The sequence below is a fragment of the Wolffia australiana genome, chromosome 15, assembly GCF_029677425.1.
Source record: "Wolffia australiana isolate 7733 chromosome 15, ASM2967742v1".
NCBI classification, from domain to species: Eukaryota; Viridiplantae; Streptophyta; class Magnoliopsida; order Alismatales; family Araceae; genus Wolffia; species Wolffia australiana.
This window is the reverse complement of record NC_135849.1, coordinates 7772460-7791187: the sequence shown is the minus strand read 5'-3', so window position 1 is coordinate 7791187 and position 18728 is coordinate 7772460. Positions and strand designations below refer to the sequence as shown.

The following is an 18728-nucleotide window of genomic DNA, read 5'->3' as shown; positions in this document are numbered from 1 at the left end:
GAGTAATATTTGACCATTAGTCTCTTTTATTTTGAGTTCTAACCACTAGATGCATGATTCCTAACCACTTAATTTAATCCTAACCATCGGTGTTGTGTTCCTATTCTATCTTTAATGATAGCGGGTAGATGCATGTCCTATTTCTATGTTTAATCCAAACCATTAGATTTTAGATATAATAGACAGAGGGTATCTGTCCATATCTTAGTTAAATATCAATCAAGTTATCTTGTGTTTTATCTCTATTAGACAGTAGGCAGACCGACCGAACAGAATAGACAATAATTGATGTTTGAGATGGATTGGATCTTTTTGTCTTGAAAGATGGATTAGATATTGAAGAGAAACTAATCTCTTATTGTTGATGACAGAACATAAATTTCGTCAGGACGAAGCATCTTTTCTGAAATGACCAATTTTTCCAGAATTTCAAGCTGCCAGAGGGCGAAAGCTCTCATCTTTCACAATCATATTCAAGAATTGGGTTTTTCTAGCTGCAAAACATGTTGACTCACAGAATTTCTGAGTCAACGGAACCTTCAAAGAATCTTGGAGATGACAATGGCGTTTGCTCTTCCTATGGAGAAAATATAATAAAGAAAAATCACGTAGAAGCATTTTACTTCACATGGAGAAAATACCAGTGTAAGAACCTATTCATCTATCTTCTCTCTTCCCATCTACATGCAATATAAATGCATCTCTCTCCTCTCTCTCTGTCATAGAAGGTACCAAAGACTTTGACAAAGCCCTTCTTCCACCTTTTTGCTGCCCACCATCAATCATACGCCTTAAAACAGAAACAAAGCATGCGGATGTGACAAATATGAATGCTCACACAATATGGAGGTGATAAGACAAAGAGGGAGAAAGCAAAAACACGACCATTCAAAATGGTATATATATTTTTTTGAATTAAAAATGGTATATGTTTAAGAGAGAGAGAGAGAGACCAAAAGAATTGAAAGCAGTATCTCTTTCATATGAGAGACAGATGTCAAAAGTATCCTAGAGGGCCAGAATATGAAATGCTTTAAGATGAAAATTCGCACTTTTCAGTGTAAACTTAATACTTCACACATTTTGAAAGACATTGGATTTGAAAAGGTCTAAGTAAGCCCTCGTCCAATGGTAGAAGTAAATTTTTTCACACTTTGAACCAAAAAAAAGTTAGGAGAGAAATGATCTGAGTCGGCTGAAGGCTAAGACTTGAACTGCTTCCTTACGAGAGGACACCCACACTAATGAGGAAAAATTGAATAATTCTGCCAAAACTAAAATTCTATTTATAAGATGGTTAATAATTCAGTCCCTCATAGGTATTACACCCCTAGAGTCATAAGATAGCAAAAGAAAGTCAATAGGAGTTGACAATCAACCAAGTTTCTGGTTACACTAATCACATGGACAGATCAATTTGATCTCGAATGATCACGATTAGATTGATTCTCGACGAGACCTGGTCGATCAATTATAGTTATATATCGATCAGGATTCTAATCCATTCGTGACCAATAGATGCGGTAGAGTGTATCACAATCATGTCTGATCAGTTGGCTAATTCATCATTGATGGAAAAAAAAAGCAATAAAAAACAAATGATGAAACATGCTTCCTCTTTGTCCCTCACAATCGATCTTGCTTGATTGATAAGATTAAAAAAATCACTTAGAACATACCAAAAGATAGGCTCATACCAAATATATCGAAGGGTTAGATCATATGATCCATATCTACCAGTTATATTTTTTATCAAATCGTTGATCATATCGATCAATCAAGTGCATCATATTGCAATATTGATCAGCCACAAAGCTGCATTTCAAAAGCTGGTTTTATGGGATCTTTGGGCTTGCCACGTGGCAGCATCAGATTGAACAGATATGATCAACCATTCCTTTTATATTGGACCGACTGGACAGATCACTCTTTGAACGGGCCTCTTAATCAAATTGGATCAATCAGATCACAACCCCAGTCATTCAATTGATCAGATCTTATCGACTTGGGTGTGATCTGATCGTTGACCCATAAGAGACAGATAAGTGAGCGGGAAAGATAGATAGGGAGACATAGTGGGTACCTTCTCTCTAGGACCAGCAGTAGAGCCAGGATCATTCTTGTATAACGGATACCATTTCAATCTTCTAATACTGAAAAGTTTTCTGAGACCCAGAATCACCCTTTTTTAGGATCCTTAGCCATCTGGTCGTCTCTGTTCTTGTATGAAGCTACATATGCTCTATACTCCTCCAGCTCCATCTCCAGTTTTTCAATGTACTGGCCCGTGTGCTCCAGAGACTGTTCCAACTTGTACTTCTCCAGCGCCTAAAACATAAGTCCACATCATCATTCTTCAACAAATCCAGACCGAAAGGAACAGAAAGAAGTAGAGAGAGAGAGAGAGAGTTTGCCTTTTGCTTTGACAGTGTGTCAGGAGGGGACATGACATGAGGCTGCACGTAGTTCTTCCCCCGGTAAAATAATATGGTGTTATTTGGCGCTACATCAATAATTATGCCTTTACTTAATCTGGAAATTTCTTCCGCATATTCATGGACTTGCCCTGGTCTGCAGGGCCTACAGACCACTTTAACGGTTTCATGCTTCTTCCAATGAAGGTGCATGTTCAGAACTACTCCACCGAAGACTCCGCGTCGTCCCACGTTAACATAGTTCTTCTTTTTCTCGCCAGTTCGCTTGAGATAAAACCGTTCTTCCTCGGTTAGAATCTCAGGGTCACAGATGGGGTCGACTCCCCTGGGCAGCTCAAATTTCCTTAGTTTTTCTATCAGCCATTCTTCCTTTCTTTTCGCCTGAATAGAACCCATCACTGTCCCTTAAATGTTGATTCTTAACCCATAAATTTTGAAAAAAGAATCAGTGGATTTTAGCTCACCTTGCCAAGCTTGTACCTAATCCTTACTTCAGGGTTTGGAGATTTCATCTTCTTCTTGGCCTTCAACCGGAAAAACCTTAGTTCCTTCAATTTTGCCTTTTTGGACTTCTTCACATGCTTTGTCCCTTCATTAGCTTTTGTCTGAATCTTGTTATTCCTAGCTGTGGAGGGGTCAATTGAAAATCTTGCTATGTCATCTCCTGATTTCAAAGTCACTAACACACTGCTACGAACCCCAAATTCCTTTTGCCCATTTGGACCACTAAAATGAGATTTCCGCTTAGTTGGTGGGAGGGCACATCTTTTTTTCTGCTGTAGATGGGCAGATGAATAAGAGGAAAAAGGAATATCAATGGAACGCAAGAAATTATTTATCGCTAGACGAGATTTCCCAAATTTGTTTCGTGAAGCCCTACAATAAAAATATAGGAATTAATCAATAATGAATAATTTTACACGGAGTGTAGGTTCCAAAACAACAATCAAAAAATAAAAAAAGGCAGAGGGTATAAATGGTCAGAGAAATCAATGTTAACGAAATTAGAAACTATAAATTTGAAAAGGGAAAGATAAAACAAAATGGCATCCGACTCAGACATCCTTTTCGGGAAAAATGTGGATCACATATCGTAATCCCTGTGATAATTAACATAAGTGGAAATATTCATACCGTAGTAGCATTGCCGGGACCAAGGGCAAAATGAGATTGGTTTCTTCTACATCAACATCCAAGATCAATAGTAAGCATTATGGACACCTGAAATATATAGACAAATAAATGCAGCATGCGCTAGATCAAAATAAGATTTTTTAATGAAGAAAATTCATAAAAAAGAACATATCAAGCCATTGATGGTCTAAAATTACGAATACATCATGAAAATTATACGGCTACATCAAAAATTGGCCGCTGACTTCTGTTGCCTGGAAGTAATAGCTTTTTTAAACAAAGGAAACGATCAAATTTCCCAGGAAAAATTTCTACCGTGAAATATGAGAAATAATTTAGGACGAACGAAGTTGAACTGGAAAACATTAAATTTCAATACACAATATTAAAATAGTCTTCGGTCACTATAGATATATAACCCCATAAATATATCAGCAATGCAGATAATTACCGATTTGAAGATACGAAGAAGTTCCAACGCATAGAACCCGGAATTGAACGAAAGTCTAACCAAATCCTGATCAAATTAGAGATGAATGTATTCTATCGTTGAACCCAATAGGCACCAGAACAGAGATTAAAACATAAATCCATATACGTAAAAACTTTACCTCGTTCATTGATTTCTTTCTCCTCGAGACTGAAATTTACCGCTGCAAACTTCGCGAGTGGCGACTTAGAACTCAGTATATATTTATATTAGAACAATCGTCTATTTTTAGGATCCATAATTAATATATTCTGTTTATGTCCTCAAGAGTCTCACCATTTAAAAGCGAGTAAGAGACTAATCTTTTAAATATTGGAATTATATTTTTAAGTCATGATCTCTAGAGTTAAAAAAGTTCAGTGGAATGAATGAGTTTTTGCCTAATTAAAGCATACCATCTTCACATCCAGTGATTTAAAGAACATTGAGAAGTTAATGATAAATAAACGTTTCTTGTGCAGGGCTAAGTTCATTAGTTGTGCAGCTAATTGTCATTGGTGGTCAAACAATCTACTTCATAAATAATATTAAATATATCTAACTTGAGCATCCTCCCACATAGATCCTAATGGTAAAATAAAAAAGAAGCATCTCGATTAACTTAATAACTTCATGTAAATCTGCCAGTGAAATCCAGAACACTGATCTGTCCCCAAAATACTGTTGATGCAAGAGAAAAGGAGATAAAAACATTACCTCTAGGATCACATATTAAATCTAGTCTTTTCCTTTTTTCTAAAATGTTATGATTTATTAATTAGAAAAAATAATATAAATCCTATGACATTTTTTATTACAGAACACTAAAATGCACTTAATAATTTCATTGTTTTGATCCTTAATTAATCCTATGTATACATAATAGTGAAAAAAATTCTGAATACCTTGTTTTGGTGAGAAAATTAAGACAAACTCATACTTCATCTACCCTAAAATTCATGTTTGTGAAAGAAAATTAAAAAATAACTTTAATGTATTTGATCATGTTGATGTATATGATTAATTGAGAATACTTGATCACATACATAAAAGATTAGTTATAAAATACAATTTAAAGATGACTTACATCACATACATAATTTGTGTATTCTACAACGGGAATATTACACCACATAATATCAAAAGTAAATACTAGTTCAATGAGAAACAAATATCCAACATCTAAACTTTACTTCTAGCAAGTATGTTTCTCAAAGGCTAGGAACTGCATTTTATTTTGGATGGTAGTGAAGTCCATCAAGGTAAATGACATATATGCAGCATTCTAAGTCATGATATCATAAAAATAATAATTATCTGACACCTTTTTCAATTGTTTTAGTCCATAGGGTGACATGGAGAGATAGAAAAGAAGATGAAATTAACATTGAAATAAATGCATGCACAAAGACGAAGGAAAATCATTATTTTTTATATCATCCTTGAAGTTTAAAAATAAAAAGGCAGCATGATTCTGTGGCAGCACATGATCCATGGAAAAAAACTATTTGTAGATGTGTCGTTGTAATCCTTGTCACAATGTCATATGTTAATTATTTATTTAAATTACATTTATGTTTCTCTTTTTCTATGTAGGACATGTGTCATTATCAGAGCCAATGATCATTGATGACACAAAAATAGCATATTAATGATCTATAAAGCAGATTGAGTTGAAATTTTGAGGGCATACTTGTCTTTCTCACCTCTTGCCATCCGCATCCTCAGATCTATAAATTTGGCATGGATATATGGCAGAAACATCATTAAAAAATTTTCCTATGTTTGTAGGCTGATTGAAACCATGTGAGTCTAAGAGATCCATCAATCTCATTTTTGGTGTACTAGGTGTTTGAGGGGCAACTGAGAATAAAATGAGCTTACTTGCACTTCCAAATTACCCTAGGGATTTACAGTAAGTGTCATTGCCTTAGTTTTATTTCAATCATCATCATTAGCTTCTGTCCATATTATCATTACATATTACCATCACATCACACATTTTCGCTTATCTTATGCCTTTCACATCATCATGTCTTCATCAATTCCCTTACGTAAATGAAATGAATTTATCATCACATACTACTCATGTATCCCTCTATCTTCTAACATCGTTATCATCACTTCATCCTCATTTTTCATTCTTAATATCTCATAACTATTATACATTATATTAATCATCTTAATCTTATTAGTATTAGCACTTCCTCTCCTTACATTTTCCCCACATCACTATCCTGTATTTTATATAATGTTTCCTCGTCTTTTTTATTTCTCGTTAAAGAAAATTAAATCCCTAAATATAATCCTCTGTGGAGATTATAAGTACTCATCCCTAGCTATCTTTATGAATATCAGTACAGGTTTATATTTTTATTGGTTAAACTCTATAGCAGCAAAAAAATAAATTAAAACCCTAATTTTGAGTTTATGAACAAGTTCATAAAGTATTAAAACACCAACAATCATATGTTTAATATGAATACTCCCTATGATAATGTAGCTATTGGTCATAATAAATGAGGTTTACTTCCTGCCTAGTGTGATCCTAAAGAATCGTGGCATCCCGACTAATGATCGAGTGACCCGTATCGGTCACTCCCTCAGTTCACGTTCTCATTGTTGTCCCACATCTCCCCAGGATGAGACTATGGAGCACCTTTTCTTCCATAGTGAGACAGCCTTAGATTGTTGGCACCAAATCAAACACCATTGGCATCCACTCCATGGTACCTCCTCTACTCTGACACCGTTAGAGTGTTTTGGCAAGATGTATCTCTCGCCAACACGCTCTAAATGGAGCCCCTTCCTCCACGTCATTATAGCCTATTTACTATGAGAGATATGGAAAATGTGAAATTCTTCTTGTTTTGCAGGAACTCCCATGCGCGCCTTGGATATCATGCAACAAGTCAAGCAATGGATGTGGCGCACCCACCATCTTCTACCACTTTGCGCCCACATCTCAGCCCTCGCATGCAACCTCTTTTGCTCTTGGGGCAATATGCTGACCCTCGCCTCCATTCACTTTCAGCTACAGGTTGTTCATTGGCATCCATTGCCAATTGGCACCCTCAAACTGAATGTGGATGGTGCGGCCAAAGGGAACCCGGGGGCAGTCGAGGGAGGCGGTATCCTCCGTGACCATACAGGGAGTATCATCTGTGCATTTTTGGTTTTTAATGGCATTAATACAAATAAAGTAGTCGAGGTTATGGCGATACGTGATGGTTTACTCCTCTACGAGGAACAAAACCTTCACAATATCGTCATAGAATCGGACTCACAAGTGATACTTGACATGCTTCATGTAGGCAAATGCTCCCAATGGCGGTTTAAGCATGTATGGGAGGACATCATACGATGCGACCCTCGCACAACTAGTGTTCATCACCAGCAATGTGAGGGAAATCAGACAACAGATGCCCTTGCCAATCACGCGGTACACACACGAACCCCTACCTCCTTTTTCCTTTATTGGCAGGAACTCCCTTCGACAGCTCGTGGATGCTATCGTGTTGAATGCCTTGGCTTGCAGACTCTTCGCACGTGTCACACACTGTCGAAGGAGGGGTCGAGGGAGTGGTGGATTGCATGGAGCGCTAGAGGCGGGAGAGCTCATCCTCCCGATTGATATTCCGACTTGCCGCGCACCTCAACGTTGGCATTTGCGAACTGTAGGTTAGACTACGCACACTCCAAGTATCGCACCTGCTACGCTGACTCCACACACTCCTGCTGGCACGAATGACCATCTCCCAGCGATTGGCCCCCGCGATTGGCGTATTGCATGAAGCACGGCAGGCGGGAGCGCTCGCTCTCTTGCCTGACTGATGTCCTCGCCACGCACCTCATCTATGCTACTTGTCGACGGTAGGGAGGTCTTCGCACACTCTATGCATCATCACCGCTGCGGGGGGATCTGGAGAGACGCCGGCAGGAGCGACCTTCTCTGAGCACCTACCAGGTATCACTTATATATCTTCTCTTTTCCATGCACATGGGCGTGGACGAGTGGGATCCGAGTGTAATTGGGATATTTATGCTCACTCCACACCTATAAATGCTGATAAATAATCTACTTATAAATAAAATCCCCCTAGGTGGCATCAAGGGCACGGCTGGATCAGTCTACGAACACAACCGCAAGGTTGGGCGTACCCGGCACCGTGTTTTTTCCTGTAAAAAAAAGCATGGATGTCATGGAAATTAACAATATATCAAATGCTGATCAGTTTTATATTACATGTACCATCTAATGACCATTATATCGTTTATATCAATTTGAATTAACTTAATATTTTCTCTTTTTATACACTCTTCAGATTAGATCATTTATCATTACATAATCAGGTTCAAGATGGCAGACTTATCTACTAATCAACTGCCATGAAAGTTTCTTACTCTATATTTTAACAAATAAACACCACATTCTCATGCATATGTACGCTTTAAAATATGGGTGTCAAAAAAATATGAATGATAACTAAAAAGATGGAAATTTATATCTTGAGGAGCTTCCCAATCTTCATGTCTCCATTTATATAATGAAGTTAGGGAGAGAGAAAGACAGTGAGAGAGAGATAGAGGGAAAGGACAAAAGAGATGGACGGATAGAGGGAGGTAGCAAGGGAGAGAGAGGGAGGGATAGTGGGAGATAGGGAGGGAGAGATGAAGTGTAAGACAGGAAGGGAGGGAGGAAAGGAGAAAGAGAGAGAGAGAGAGAGAGAGAGAGGGAGAGAGATAGGTAATAAGTTCTAATCGAAGAAGAAGCCATGTGCTGTCGGTATTGGAAACGTTCTCAGTTCTTCAATTCATTCCGTGGCGCGAAATCCATCATTGGCTAAACAATTGTTTGGTTATGCCATTTTGGGCTTTGCTTTAATAGAAGATATTGCATCGTTTTCTCTCTCCCTTGTTTGATCTTACTCATCAAATGGCACTCAGTTCATATCTCTAAGTAAATTTGATCATTAAAAAGGTTAGGTCATCAAAACATCCTCGACCAATAGGGATAAATTTTACTTTAGATTAGTAAGAATCTTACATGTACCCTATACTCATTAATATACTAACAGAAAAGATTCAAAATAAGATCACAGATTGATGGATAGGATTAAACACATATAGGATTATCTTAGTGTAGTTGCAACTTACTAATCTGTACTTCATAAACACTTGATCTTTAAGGACCACTTCTTGGTGTTATTATCATTCTCTTCTTCCTCCTCCATCTACTCTCAAGCTCTTTCTGGAGTGAGGAGGGATAGAGAGAGAGAGGAAGTGGGAAAGGAGAGAACCACACAGAGAGAGGGGAGGGGAGGAGAGGAGAGAGAGAGAGAGAGGACGGGGAAAGGAGAGAAGCCCAGAGAGAGAGGAAGGGGGAAAGGAGAGAAGCAGAGAGAGAGAGAGAGGGAAGGATAGGAGAGAGAGTAAGAGGAAAGGAGAGAAGCACAGAGAGAGAGGGAAGGATAGGAGAGAGAGTAAGAGGAAAGGAGAGAAGCAGAGAGAGAGAGAGGGAAGGATAGGAGAGAGAGTAAGAGGAAAGGAAAGAAGCACAGAGAGAGAGGGAAGGATAGGAGAGAGAGTAAGAGGAAAGGAGAGAAGCATAGAGAGAGAGAGGGCAGGAAAAGAGAGAGAGTAAGAGGAAAAGAAAGAAGCACAGAGAGAGAGGGAAGGATAGGAGAGAGAGTAAGAGGAAAGGAGAGAAGCACAGAGAGAGGGGGGAGAGAAGGAGAGGAGAGAGAGAGAGGGGGGAGGGAAGGAGAGAAGAGAGAGAGAGAGGAAGGGAAAAGGAGAGAAGCCCAGAGAGAGAGGAAGGGGGAAAGGAGAGAAGCACAAAAAAGACAGGGAGAGAAAGAGATGCACAAAGAGAGATAGGGAAAGAGAGAGAGAGAGAAGGAGAGCAAAACAGAGAGAGAGAAGCAGAGAAGAGAGAGAGAGTGAGGGAAGGAGAGAAGCATAGAGAGAGGGAAGGGGAGAAGCAGAGAGAGGAGAGAAGAGAGAGGGAGGGAAGGAGAGAAGAACACACAGAGAGGAGAGAAGAGAGAGGGAGGGAAGGAGAGAAGAACAGAGAGAGAGAAGGAGAGAAGAGAGAGGGAGGGAAGGAGAGAAGAACACAGAGAGAGAGAGAGGGAGGGAAGGAGAGAAGGACATAGAAAGAAAGGGAGAGGAGAGAGGGAGGGAAGGAGAGAAGAACAGAGAGAGAGAGAGAATGAGAGAAGAGAGAGGGAGGGGAGGAGGGAAGAAGAGAGAGAGAGAAGGAGAGAAGAGAGAGGGAGGGAAGGAGAGAAGAACACAGAGAGAGAGAGAGGGAGGGAAGGAGAGAAGGACATAGAGAGAAAAGGAGAGGAGAGAGAGAGGGAGGGAAGGAGAGAGAGAAGGAGAGAAGAGAGAGAGGGAGGGAAGGAGAGAAGAAGAGAGAGAGAGAGAGAAGGAGAGAAGAGAGAGGGAAGGAGAGAAGAAACGAGGGAGAGAGAGGGAAGGAGGGGATCACAGAGAGAGGGAGGGAATGAGATGGGAGAGAGAGAGGGAGGAAGGAGAGGGGGGAGAGAGAGGGAGGAAAGAGAGGGAAGGAGAGGAGAGAGAGAGAGAGAGAGAGAGAGAGAGAGAGAGAGAGAGAGAGAAGGAGAGAAGAACAGAGAGAGAGGGGGGAAGGAGAGAAGAACAGCGAGAGGGAGGGAAGGAGAGAGAGGAGAGAGGGGAGAGAGAGAGAGAGGGAGAAAGGAGAGGGGGGAGAAAGAGAGGGAAGGAGAGAAGAAGAGAGAGAGGGGAGGAGAGAAGAACAGAGAGAGAGGAGGGAAGGAGAGAAGAACAGCGAGAGAGGAGGGAAGGAGAGAAGAACATCGAGAGAGGAGGGAAGGAGAGAAGAACAGCGAGAGAGAGGGAGGGAAGGAGAGAAGAACATAGAGAGAGATGGAGGGAAGGAGAGAAGAATAGAGAGAGAGGAATGGAAGGAGAGAAGAACAGAGAGGGAGGGAAGGAGAGAAGAATAGAGAGAGAGGGAGGGAAGGAGAGAAGAATAGAGAGAGAGGGAGGGAATGAGAGAAGAATAGAGAGAGAGAGAGGAGGGAAGGATTGAAGAACAGAGAGAGAGAGAGGGAGGGAAAGAGAGAAGAACAGAGAGAGGGAGGGAAGGAGAGAAGTGTTGGATCTCAATGTGGGCTTACACATAATGTACTGTATATCCACGGTTATTATTCGAGATATTTATCCCACTCAATGTGGTTTTAGAAGGACGGGATTAAGGCATCATTATCTATAGCTATGGTTACATATATGTGTGGCAACCGAGTCAGTTACATTACCGTAATGGGTGGTTTTGTAAACTTATATGCCCATGAAGGCCTACAAAAGAATGGTTGTGGTCCCTAGATCATGTAAGGACATGAGACCCTCCAGCCCCCATTTGCAGAAGAGGATTCAGTCTCCACTGCATTGACCCAGAATATCCACTCCAAACCATCCAGGAAGATGGACTCTGGTATGCTTCTGCTGAAGTTATTTTCCATATAGAAGAACATAGAGAGAGAGAGGGAGGAAAGGAGAGAAGAAGAGAGAGAGGGTGAGGGAGAGAAGAGCATAGAGAGAGCAAGAGAGAGGGGGAGAGGGAGAAGGGAAGAAAAATATTGAGAGAGGGAGGGATGTATGGAGAGACAGAGAGAGGGGGGGAAAGGAGAGAGAGCAAGAGAGACAGAGTGAGGGAGGGAAAGCAAATTTTGACTCATAAAAAGTAGTCAAAAACAAAACTCAACATGCATATAGTGCATTGACCCAAACGGGATGGTTATTTCATCTGTGGACAAAAAAATTGTCTTGTCCAAGAGTTCAAACAATGGACGGGACAAAGAATCATCCACCTATCCTCGGACGGGAAAATTGTTTCATCCATGGACGAAATGACCATCTCGTCCGGAGCCTGGGACGGTGGACGAGACAGTTTCTACATCCTGCGGGAGTCATGTATCCGCTTGAGAGTTCCGCTGAAATTTGACACGTGTGCATGTCAAATTCCAAGTGGCCTAATGCACTGCCTCGTCCCGCACGTGGGATGGGATGAGAATGTTTTGGACGGGATGGTTTTCAAAAGGGAGGGGACGTGGATGAAAATATTTAGGATGGGACGAAATCTGGACCAGAAGATTTGAATAAAATTCTAAAAATTGGGATGTAGTCTGAGATTTTCGCCCAAATACAATGCTGGACATGGATGAACCTTCTAAACCATAGGTTGATGATAATACTGCAGCGACAGTTGCACCTTTAGGGCTAGTCATTTCACACGCGAGAGCCATCGTTAATGTCATTTAGAGATCCACACAGCGAATGAAGAAGTATGTTGATATGTGCAAAATGTTTGCGCTCCCGAATTTGAACAAGATAAAGGTTGACTGCCCAACGTGCTGGAAATCCACTTTCATTATGTTAGAGCGTGCTCTTGCCAAGAGAGAGGTATTGGACCATATGTTCCTTTAGACATCGACTAAGGATTACGACCAATGTTAGGAGGACTGGGAGTTGATTGATGAATGTATGGGCATCCTCGGCCCACTGTGCCAGGGTTTTGACTTTGTGTGTTTGGCGAAAAATTGCCAATCATTTAGGTAAGATTATTGGTCGCAGAGCTTAAGAATCACCTTGAGCAGGCTATGTACAATGCAGGGGCAGTATTGGATGCTGAGTGGAGGGATGCATTGCTGTCGGCATGTAGTGCTATGCATACCAAGTTGATGCAATATGCATTGGTACTTTGGGGCAATCATACATTCGCTAATGCATAAACATTGGATCCATTTTCCAAAATAGAGGTTGTGCATATGTCATGTCACCAAGATGTGCTTTCCTATCTTAGAGGTCTTTTAGAGTATGCATCTCTTTCAAAAGCCACTGAGAGTGGCTTAGAGCAGACACAACTGTCAGAAAGTCACCGTCCGCCACAGCATGTTTCCTCCAAGTGACAGTATACATGTCTGTGCAATCATGAGCAACCATGCTGCATGCCCAGATAAGATTTGGATAAGTATCTAAACATCCCATGCAACGAGGAATCCACTAAGCTGGTGGAAGGACATTGGGACGCGATACTTACCGAACTTGACCAAAATTACGTGACAATTTCTTACCATAAGCCCGTCCAATGCACTGGTGGAGCAGCTTTCCTTAGTTGGCCGAGTCATCACCACATATCAAAGATCACGCCTAGATTCATAGAGCATTGAGATGCTGATGATGCTTCGGGCATGGTTCCATCGTGTAGACCAGTACTTCTCAGACTCCGATGATGGCTTTGATGACGATGACAGCTCGTGTGATGGTGTGTTATGTTCTATCACTTTATGATTTTTCCGTAAGTGGTGCTTCTTTTTCTTAACTCTCTCTATTCCATGTAACAAAGGGGGAACAACAGGAAGGCACTCGACAGGTTTATGTAGCTGCTACATTCTAACGTTCACTATAAGTTGTGCTAGTTCACCATCTTTTTACATCATATCCTTTTTTTAAAATAGCACGACGGTGGGAAATGATTCTAAAACCTTTCTGATTTTTTTCACATTCCCTCATCTGAGAATTTCAATGCTCTAAAAATTACCGATGGAAATTAATGTTTTATGTTTCTAGGTTATGAAAATTTTCTATTGGTTTTTAGATGATTGCCGACTTCCACTCATTTATGCCAAATTTATCAGTTTAATTCCTACCCATGAAACTGACTTTTTCTGCATTTCATATACTCTGAAATCTCTATCAATGGCTTCGTCCCTTTAAAACAACTTCTAATAGACGCATGATTGTCCGGAGGATGCTAGTAATGCTTCAAAATCTTGTACCACAAATTAAAATTTCAAGAGCAGCACATTTCCTATCAGAATTCTATACACATGCTGCTCAGATCAGAGTTTCTCAGGAGCTGGAGAAAATTATGCTTGGTTTGGCGTAGATTTCTACGATTTTGTGTGAAACATGCATACTTTTTTGTATGATTTTGTGTAAAACTGGTCGTTCCTTTTTCTTAAACTGGTCATTCTCTATCCTTTCTTTATCTCCCTTGATTTTTTTCTGTGTTACAATCTTTTTTTAGTGGGTGAGTTTGCCCCCTTTTGCGTATACATTTAACCAATGGTAGAACAGTTCTTTTCATGTTGGCATGTCCCTGTTTTTCTATAATTTTCTATTTATGGTTGGTGTGAAAGAGAGCTCAGTTTAAATTTGCATGATTGTACTGAAGCCCAACTCCATATCCATATCATCACAAGGTAGAGTCCATATGCCTTCAGATTTATCTTAACTCCATGTGTTTTTCAATCAAATAAATCAGGTTATCTAGATATCGATAAATTTTGGGAGGTGAGATCTCAACAGAAATTTTGATTACGCTGAGATTAATTTTGATGGATGTTGAATAATGACCGCAGGCGGTTGAGAGTCTTTGGGTTTTTTGTTTTTCATTTTAGACGTTCACATTCCCCAAATCCAATTTGGGTCACCAATCCAGCATATTAGAAGTCACATAATTCCATGAAATTGATTGTATCCAACACTCCAGCAACCCTGAAAGAAAATTCCTTCACATAGTGTTTTAAATATTTGTGCTTAAGCAGGTGAGAGAAATATTTTAGCCATAAATTAATCTCCTTCTATTTTGGATTAGATAAAGAGACTAACCAGTAGTATGTAGATGACTATACCTGTAACAGTACCTACATATGAACTAAACTGAATCTACAATCAATGTAACAAAGGATAAATGGGATATAAAAATCTGATTTTACACTAATTATTGGTTAAATTATTCATTTCGCGCGATTAACTTAAGCATGGAATTACTATAATAGGATGGTAATGGCATGTATAAAAATAAATTATATTCTTACTCAATGAGGGATTAAATATTTATTTCTCCTCATTCTCTTGGAAATTCATTGTATTTTTTGGCAGTTTAATCTACGGATTAAATAAACTTAATTATCTGATTTTCCCCTAATTATCTGTTACATTATTCACTTTACACATCGAGTTTCGAGTTACTATTCTAAAACGATAATTGCATGTCCACAAAAATATTTAAGTGTTATAAAATGTGGGGGTTGATTAATCAGTTTTGGACATTTTTTTACAAATCTATTGAATTATTTCTTAATTCAAATCTGATTGCATTTCTCTGGAATTTTATTGCATTTTTAGGAACTTTAATCAAAGGATAAATGGGATATATTGCATTCTTTTCTGGAAATCTACATTTCTTTCGAATCTTATTGCATTTTTTCCAAATTTAATCAAAGGGTAAATGGGATATATTGCATTTTCCTACATTTCTCTGGAATTTTATTGCATTTTTCCTGAATTTAATCAAATGATAAATGGGATATAAAAATCTGATTTTACCCTAATAATCTGTTAAATTATTCGTTTCATGCAATTAATTTATGGATATTCATTTCATACAATTATTTTAAGCATGGCATTTTTTCGTCCACTATTCGTCCGTCCATCGTTCGAGACATCCGGACGGACGGTTATTTCGTCCCACTGGACGAAAACCGTCCTGTCCGGATGCCCACGGGACGAATTTTCGCCCCCGCCTTTCGTCTATGCCCTTGGACGGGACGGTTGTTTCGTCCTGAGACGAAACAACCGTCCCGTCCGCGTCCCTGCACCATGGTTCACGTAGGTCAGGACGATCATGCATTATTTACGCGCATTTTCGTCAACGAATATTTAATTGGACTAAATTTCGATAACAGCGAGGGCCAAATAATTCTCGGCCCACTAACGGGCTCTATAAAACCCAGTCCCGAAGCTATATTCATTTTTCCGCCTTCATCTTCTCTATCCTGCTTGTTTTCTTCAGAAGATCTGTTCATCGCTGAAGTTTCTACCGAGGAGATCAAACCCACAATTCCCGATCGAATTCTGCCTGCGGCGGTGTAGCAAATGGCGCTCAAGTTTCTGAACAAGAAGGGATGGCACACTGGAAGCCTGAGGAACATTGAAAATGTTTGGAAGGCGGAGCAGAAGCACGGAGCCGAGCAGCGAAAGCTCGAGGAGCTCCGAAAGCAAATTCAGGAGGAGCGCGAGCGCGCTGAGTTCCGTCTGCTCCAGGAGCGTGCCGGGCTTGCTCCGTAAGTGGATTTTATCTCTCTTTCTGGATAATTTATTTCTCGATTTGGGATCTAGGGTTTTGTTCTGTTTAGGTTTTCCTTTGCATTGGTTGTGGATTTGCTTTCACTCTCTGGATAATAAATTTCTCAATTCGTATTCTGGGTTTTTTTTCTGTTTAGGATTTCTTCCTTCGAGCCTCTCTAAAATTTTGCTTTGGATAGGCTTTGTACAATTAATTGTATAATATTTTATTATTTTGTTATGCAGGAGACAGGAGAGGTTGGAATTTCTGTATGAGTCGGGGTTAGCTGTTGGGAAAGGTAATTCCGAGGGTTTCAAAGCTCTCCAGCCTCCTTCAAAAGCAGAGTCATCGTCCACCGCGGCAGAACCCAGTAGTTCCAAGGTGATTTTCTTTGATTCAGATTATATCAACGATTATTTCTACCCTTCAGATTCATTCAACGGATAGAGATTTAGCGGAAGGAATTCGTTAATACATGTTTGGGCTGAATTGTATTATTTAACTCTAATCTCCGGAAAGATCAGTGAGCGTTCAAAAATAGAAAATTTTGGATCTGAGCCGCTGACCCGTTCCTGACATTTGAAAATAGTCGTGGGAGCAAAAAATCCTTGAATTTGTCAGTTATTATCTCTAAACCGCAAATTAGAACAAATCATGAATCACAATGTTCTATTCCATGTTGAGACAAAAGGGATAGAATTTTTTTTTCATTTTAGAATCCTCTGATATTTTTTTAGGAAAAATATCTGTTATGCTGCCATGTTTAGTAAAAATACAGAAGTCTAAACTCATAACTTTCCAAAAATGTTATAATAAAGTTGGTTGTACTCTCACTATCCATTAAGAACCAAACTAGTAATACTAAAGCTACGAATCATTTCTTTTATTTTTGCAGTCAGAGGCTCCGGGAGCTCTTTTCCAGGGGGACAAGCCCCAATCAGCGAATGACGCGTGGCGGAAACTCCACTCCGACCCATTGCTCCTCATCCGGCAGAGGGAACAGGAGGCCATTGCTCGGATCAAGAACAATCCCGTCCAGATGGCCATGATCAGGAAATCAGTGAGTCAACAAAACCTTATATTTTGATTAATCACCTGTTCAGATACAATTTATTTTAGTAATTTTTTATTTCTAGATAATAAGTTCCACTTAGATCGTTCAAACTTAATTAAGGCGAGAAGGAAAAAATAATGTTTAAATTTTAATCTGCCAATGTTATGAAAAAAGTCGTGTATAAGGACTAGTTTTTGTCTTCTCACTGTCGCCAGGATGACGAAGAGACCAAATTTCATCATCTCTTGCCTTCACCCCTTCGTCAACGTCAGTCATATGTCAAGAAATTGTTGACATCATTCTTCTGCAGGGGGATGATGAGGACAAAATCATCGTCATCTCTGAAACTACGGACGATGACAGTCATAGGTTTTTGGATGATGATGACGTCAATTTGAGTCATCCTCGAGAATTGGATGGATAGAGAGATTACAGATAATCCTTATTATTTGATATTTGTTCATTTGCAGGTGGAGGGTGAGAAGAAACAAAAGGAGAAACGCAGCGACAAGAAGGAAAAGAAGAAGAAGAAGACAGAAGAGAAGAAGAAGAGACATCGCCATAGACATTCTCCAGAGTCCAGCGACTCTGAGGACAGGCACAAGAAACCAAGGCACAGAGAGGAAAGAAAAGAGTCAGAGGAGTGGCAACGACGGGCAGGAAAGCGGGCAAACAGGCCGCAGATGAGCGAGGAGGAGAGGGCGGCACGGCTGAGGGAGATGCAACTGGATGCAGAGGTGCACGAGGAGCAGCGGTGGAAGCGGATTAGTCGGGCATCAGAGAGGGATGCCTCTGAAGCGGCGCAAGACGGTGGCGGGAAGAACTTCCTTGACGCTGCTCGAAAGAGCATGTTCGGAACGGAGGCGGGTGGCAGCGCAACCATTGAGGAGAGCGTCCGTCGCCGGACTTTCTATCTCCAGGGTGGCTCTGCGGCTGCTGAGGCCAATGGCTTTCGACGGCACTGATACCCTGTTTCTGTGTCCTTGAAGCACTCTAATCCGAGGAGCAACTTTACAGGTAAAGATCTGGGTTCTAATTCGTGTGAAAAGTTCTCTTGTTCTCTACTCTTATTCTCATGTTATTACAAGAATGAAGTTATGCTAAAGTTTTCCCTGAGTAATTTTTTTTTCTATTTGGCAGAGCTTGTCTATTGCTCGGTAACAAAAAATAAAGGGATGATATCTTTCTAATCTGTGTTGATATTGTGGAAACCTGAAGAAGAAAGTTGAGCTCTCTTTCTCTCACGCAAAAATTGTTTGATTATTTTGCTCCTTACTACGAGAAACTATATTATTCCTCTCTTTCTCTGCCTTTTTCCCGTTGAAGATATGACAGTGTGGGATTTCTTTGATTACACATAATATCTCTCTAAATGATTTCTTTGAAAGCATTTAGAGAGATATTATGTGACGGGTCGAAGGCCAGCTCTATATGTGATACAACCTGGCATTATGATAGAATAATTTGTAGAACAATATGTTGTAATCGATAATTATCAACAACCGGTATCAGAGC

At 40.0% G+C, this 18728-nt stretch overlaps 2 protein-coding genes across 5 annotated transcripts; one reads left to right on the top strand and one right to left on the bottom strand.

The window, feature by feature from the left end:
• Positions 1 to 594: 594 nt before the first annotated feature.
• LOC144713264 (RNA-binding CRS1 / YhbY (CRM) domain protein) lies at positions 595 to 4263 on the bottom strand. Of its 3 annotated transcripts, XR_013583987.1 has the most exons (7): positions 4181 to 4226; positions 4021 to 4086; positions 3570 to 3656; positions 2900 to 3311; positions 2415 to 2816; positions 2084 to 2328; positions 595 to 790 (listed from the first exon to the last, which is right to left on the bottom strand). XR_013583987.1 is itself a non-coding variant. In XM_078587826.1 (5 exons), exons 2-5 carry the CDS (start codon positions 3578 to 3580, stop codon positions 2179 to 2181), a joined length of 975 nt encoding a protein of 324 aa, XP_078443952.1. In that variant the 5' UTR covers positions 3581 to 3656; positions 4181 to 4263; the 3' UTR covers positions 1619 to 2178. The 3 variants fall into 3 exon arrangements, 1 of the variants encoding a protein (XP_078443952.1); XR_013583986.1 differs by lacking the exon at positions 4021 to 4086 and having other exon boundaries at positions 4181 to 4263; XM_078587826.1 differs by lacking the exons at positions 595 to 790; positions 4021 to 4086 and having other exon boundaries at positions 1619 to 2328; positions 4181 to 4263.
• Positions 4264 to 15838: 11575 nt separating this feature from the next.
• On the top strand, positions 15839 to 18524 carry LOC144713073 (uncharacterized). 2 transcript variants are annotated; one of them, XR_013583949.1, is made up of 5 exons: positions 15839 to 16157; positions 16405 to 16540; positions 17055 to 17219; positions 17684 to 18230; positions 18354 to 18524. XR_013583949.1 is itself a non-coding variant. In XM_078587555.1 (4 exons), exons 1-4 carry the CDS (start codon positions 15970 to 15972, stop codon positions 18176 to 18178), a joined length of 984 nt encoding a protein of 327 aa, XP_078443681.1. In that variant the 5' UTR covers positions 15839 to 15969; the 3' UTR covers positions 18179 to 18352. The 2 variants fall into 2 exon arrangements, 1 of the variants encoding a protein (XP_078443681.1); XM_078587555.1 differs by lacking the exon at positions 18354 to 18524 and having other exon boundaries at positions 17684 to 18352.
• The last annotated feature ends 204 nt before the right edge of the window (positions 18525 to 18728 follow it).